The 5,400-nt window shown below is 39.4% G+C and overlaps 1 protein-coding gene across 2 annotated transcripts in view; it reads left to right on the forward strand.

Moving 5' to 3' along the window:
• The window catches only part of mdn1 (midasin AAA ATPase 1), a 206,600-nt gene that overhangs the window by 57,832 nt on the left and 143,368 nt on the right, over nt 1–5,400 (forward strand). For both annotated transcript variants that reach the window (XM_017437728.3, XM_037980849.1), the window contains exons 28-30: nt 2,477–2,611; nt 3,654–3,792; nt 3,980–4,112. In XM_017437728.3, the coding sequence (XP_017293217.1) occupies nt 2,477–2,611; nt 3,654–3,792; nt 3,980–4,112 (407 nt within the window). The remainder of the gene's footprint in view (nt 1–2,476; nt 2,612–3,653; nt 3,793–3,979; nt 4,113–5,400) is intronic.

A 5,400-nucleotide genomic window follows, 5' to 3' on the forward strand; every position in this document is an offset into this window, starting at 1 on the left:
CCGACACGGAGCAGAAAAAGGTAATATGCTAACTGTGCTAATGCTAATGCTAACTCTGCTATTAGACTGTTTTCTCGTCTGACACCAACACAACAAACCTCTTCTATCACTTAAAGAAGAACCACGAAAAAGAATATTTAACAATCCAAAAAGTGCAAGGTCAAGCAAGTTGTAAAAGAGCCGGGGAAAGTTGCAAAAAGGAAAGGAAAACTATAGCCGGCCGAAGATAATAGAGTCTGTTGTCATTTGATACTGTTACGTTGTAACAGGTACATATATATTGCTGCACTAAAATGCAGCAGATCTCATTTGTGAAAGTTCAGTTAAATGTTACTTCAAAATAAAGCTTGAAAAAGGTACGAAATCAGATTATTTTTTCATATTTCTCAGAGAATAACTGACAACATACGTAATTGGGGTATATCGTGATATATATCGTTATCGTGATATAAAATTATCCATATCGTGATATAGGATTTTTTCCATATCGCCCAGCTCTACTCACAATCATGTGACTGCAAGCCAACTTCTTGACTTTTTCTGCAGTATAAAATGTCCTTTAGACTCCTTCTGGCCACCTTGGTGGATTTTTAAATGGATGTAGGCGGTGAGGAAAGTAGAAGCTATAGGGCCGCAAAGTGAGGTATTAACAGAGTTGAAACGGTCAATATGTGAAAAGGTAAGGCGGCTCTGTGCCTCAAAAATGTGATGCAGTGACGACGTAGTGTGTGCAACCACCTGGATTAAACGACAACAAACGGTAGCTTGGTGCTCAGTGCCACGGTCTTGTCATCCTGAGGCTTCAGGTTTGAGCCCAGGTTGAGGCAGGAACAGCATGTTGCATAAAACAATCGTTTGTGTGAGTTTGCTCGCTGTGGTGACCCCTGAAGAAGGGAGGAGCCAAAAAAAGAGGAAGAAGAAGAAACAGAATTATTACCAAGGAAAGATTGATAATGGCGCACAGCAACTTTGAGTATTGTTTAAATAATTAGTTAACCACAAAGAGAATCACTAAGCTGAGGTAAATTGAGGGGGGGGGGCAAAATGAAATTAGTTTCAAGGTTGAACATAACAGCAGCGATGTGGGAGCACTTCGGATTCAAACCAAATGACTGAGGCGAACTCCTGAACCTTTGTGAGCCGGTGTGTCGCATTAGTGCTTTTGTCTCTGTGTGCTTTTGTTCGTTTGCACTTTTATTTTTCCCCGTCTTCTCTATAGAAAAGTAATGATTATTATTTTTTGAAGGGTTATTTAGTTTACAGACTTCATAATCCATACTGTTTTGGTTGAATGTAGGTTTTTTTATTTTATTTTATTTTATTAATTTATTTTAGTTTTTATTCAAGTGCATTCTTTGTTAATGGAGGCTGAGAGTCCAGTTTATTTGTTTTTGGTTGTTTTGTTTATTTTGTGTTCCAGGTCCAGTATTAAGTGTTCTTTTGAAATAAAGTTTATTCATCTTGGAGAGGATGTAATTATGTATTATCGTTTATCGCAATAATTTCTGAGACAATTAATCACCAAGCAAAATTTGTTATCGTGACAGGCCTAACAATATGAAGGGGATGTCCATCTCACTTTTAATGCATTGCACTCCTTGTAAACAAAGCCAAGTTATGCTCCACACCTCTTTTCATTTTGCTATTCTCATTTAATTTTTGAAACCTCCCATCAGTGCTGGATGCAGCCAGCTCCATTTGCGATTTATAAATCGCCAGAGGCAGCATAAAAACAGAATGTTTTTTGTGGTCATTTAGTGAAACTGTTTTGTGGAAGAGCCTTGAGTTTAAATTATGAGTCATTCAGGTTTTTATGTCTCTAAGACATGCTTGTTATCCAAGTAATTGATTGGATTTGTCAGGCTTCACAGATAAATATAACTGAGAATCATCAACATAATAATGGAAATTGGATTCTTTTTAGAATAATAAAATCACATCTCTAAAGACACAAGTCCCCTGTCTGAGGCTATAATTATATTATTAGTAACTCTCACCAGTGCCATTTCTGTGTTATGATGAGCTCTAAACCATGACTGAAACTCTTCAATTGTGTGTCCAAATGTTCACAAAATTAATTTGCAACTATTTTCTCAAGAATTTTTTTTAGATGAATTATAGATTGGATATTGGTCTAGAATTGGCCAGAGCTACTGAATCAAGGTCAAGTTTCTTAAATAAAGGTTTATTTACAGTGATCTTAAAGGCCTGTCTTACATATTCATTCATTAAAAAGAAATGCAGCAAGTCCTAAATAAGGATGTTATTTAAGGGAACACCTCTTTGCTTGGGATGGGATCTAGCAGACATGTTGATGATTTGGATGACAGTTTTTTTTTGACAATTCAGAGCTCAACAGGACAAACACAGTCTAAACACAAATCATGTTCCAGTTACACTTCTAAAGCTGTTTCATTTGGTAAAAACCCATCACCTGTGTTCTACGGAAGTCTTAAAGTGATGTTTCCATGCTCAGGGTACATGCTGCTGGCAGGACGTGTGAGAAAGCCGGAGGAAGAGGCCACCATCCTGACCATCCTGGAGAAGCACTTCAAAAGATCAGTGAACCCTGACAAACTGTTTTCTCAAAAACAAGTCATCACCCAGTTCAGTGAGTAGAAGTAACATGCCACCTTTCTGTGTCACCAACCCAAAGACCAAATCATCTTAGTCATGTTAGGGTGCTGAGGACATATGGGGTGCTGGGATCACTTTTAAGAGCTATACTGTTCATGTAGAACCAAAGCAAGAGCTGTATCTGTATCCTTGGCCCAAAGTCAAGCTTGTTCCAAGTGCAGGTTGGACCCCACCAGGGCTGTCTCTGACCTCTAAACCTGTTTGTGGTGTTCATGGAACTTGTGATGGAGCAGTTCGCAGCAGAATGTGGAGGAGCTGGGATTTTAGTCAGCTCTTTTAAGTCTGAAGCCATCCTTCTCAATTGGAAAAAGGAGGAATAATCCCTCCAGGTTGAGGATAAGTCTTTTTCTCAAGCTAATATCTGGGAGTCTTGTTCTTGAGTGGTGGTAGGGTGGAGCGGGAGATCGATCGACAGCTCAGGGCTTCATCTGCAGTAACGAGGTCTTTGCTCCGGTTTGTCATGGTGAAGAAGGCACCGAGCTATAAGGCAAAGCTCTTCATTTACTGGTTCAGTTATGTTCCAACCCTCACGTATGGTCACGAGGTAGGAATCGTGACTGAAAGAACACAATCCTGTGTCCAAGTGGCTGAAATGGGCTTCCTCTGTAGGGTGGCCAGGTTTAGCCTTGAAGATAAGGTGAGGAGCTCTATCATTCGGGGAGAGCTTAGAGTAGAGCCACTGCTTCTTCTTGTTGAAAGGAGTTAAGCTGAGGTGGCACTGGCATCTGATTAGGATGCCTTCTGGATGTCTACCTTTAGAGGTTTTCCAGGCATGTCCCACTGGGAAGAGCCCCAGAGCAGACCCAGAATGTGCTGGAAGGATTGTGTATCTCCTCTGGCCTCGGAACGCCTTGTGATCCATCAAGGTGTGTTGCTGGGGAAAGGGAGGTCTTGATTTCTCTCCTAGACTTGTTACCTCTGTCCTGACCACAGATAAACAATTAAAAGTAGATGAATATTTAGCCCCTAAGTTTATATGAATTCAATATCATACTGGTTGATCCTCTGATTGGCAGGTCCCCTTACTGACTTGGTTTCCAGAGTACCAGAAGAGTTCTCTCATGTGATCTGGACTCATGGTATGAGAAGGCTGGCTGTACTGTTCGGCCGGGCTCTGAGATTTGGCGAGTCTGTCCTGCTTGTTGGAGACACTGGGTAAGATTCAGAAGTTTCGAACTCTTCAGATTAAAACAAGAACATGCTTTTGTTTTTACCCAAAGATTTTTAATATTGTCAAATGTATGAATGCTGTTCAAGATGTTACTTTTTTCCTTCTTTAAACTGAACATGTTCAATTGTGATAAAAATCATGCCAAGTTATCTTTTAACTTATTTCTCCCAGATGTGGAAAAACCACCATATGTCAGCTGTTTGCTGCCCTAGCTGGAAAGAAGTTCTTTTCTGTCAACTGTCACCTGCACATGGAGACATCTGACTTCCTTGGAGGCCTGCGACCTGTCAGACACTTGTGTCAGGTATTAATACAGCGATTAGCTATAATGATCAGAGCACAGTGGGTAAAGTAGTTTACATTTTATCGTAGCAGTTGCTTCTAACAAACATGTTCAGCGGACATATGTAGTAATAATGGTTGTATTGTATTTTGGGAAGGTCCTGCTTTAGTTCATTCTAGTTAACTATTACGACCTTCACTAATATCTAAAACTGGGGCTGCAACTGTTGGAGACTAGTTGGTGACACCAAGTTGAAAGAAAATAGGCATATTTTGAATTGCAGTCTCACTGAATTCCAAATTTTTGCAGCCAAATGTACAGACCTGTTTTGAGTGGGCAGTTAAAAATCACAACACATATTTATGTACTTGGAAACTGTGTTTTTGGCAGTACACATTTTTTTGTTGCCTACCTCTATCGTACCCACCTCATCAGGCTTTGTACCCACCTTGGGAGCCACTCCCACAAATGTGATTTAATCCACTGGAGTAAACTTTAGAATCAAAGACTGACAAAGAGCGCTTAGGGTAGATAAGCATGTAGTTGGATGTATTTTGTGAGTGCCCTGAGCAAATGTAATTAGAATATATTTTAATTGACACTTGAAATCTATCTATTGCTTGCCATGACTATGCGTTCGAATAGTTGTTAGAAACCCTACGTCCTCTGAGTCATATCCAGATAAATATCGTTTCTTCAGTGCCCTGAATCACCTATTTTTAATCCACTAGCACTATGACAAAGCATCATTCAGAAACCACCTCTCACTTTGAAGTGTATATCTCTCTCCTGAGCAGGAGAGCTTAACTGTCTGTATACTGGAGTAATTTCATTATTTTATTTATAATTTTATTATTATCCTGTATTTAACAAGGCAAGTCCCATTGAGATCACAGATCTGTTTTTCAAGAGAGGCCTAGGCCTGAAGGCAGCCTAACATGCACGTTTTTAAACTGTGGGAGGCCCAAAGAATACCCACGCAAACTCCACATAGAACGACCCCAGGTCTAGGGCTGCAACTAACGATAATTTCAATAATCGATTAATCGGGCGATTGTTTTCTCGATTAATCGGTCGTCTTGGAATTCATTCATTCATCTTGGCCCACATAAAAAAGTTATCTGTATGTAAAGGATTAGGTTGATGTAAAACTTTTACTACTTTCTTATTTTTAAATAAATCAATATAAATTCAATTCAACATTCTCACTTTATATACTTAGCTCTCAAGCAGAAAATAACAATAGCTTATTTAACACCCGTGTTTCACATCTCTAAAAAACTAAATCAATTAAACACACACACTACAA

This window comes from Kryptolebias marmoratus, linkage group LG17 (genome assembly GCF_001649575.2).
Source record: "Kryptolebias marmoratus isolate JLee-2015 linkage group LG17, ASM164957v2, whole genome shotgun sequence".
Taxonomy (NCBI): Eukaryota; Metazoa; Chordata; class Actinopteri; order Cyprinodontiformes; family Rivulidae; genus Kryptolebias; species Kryptolebias marmoratus.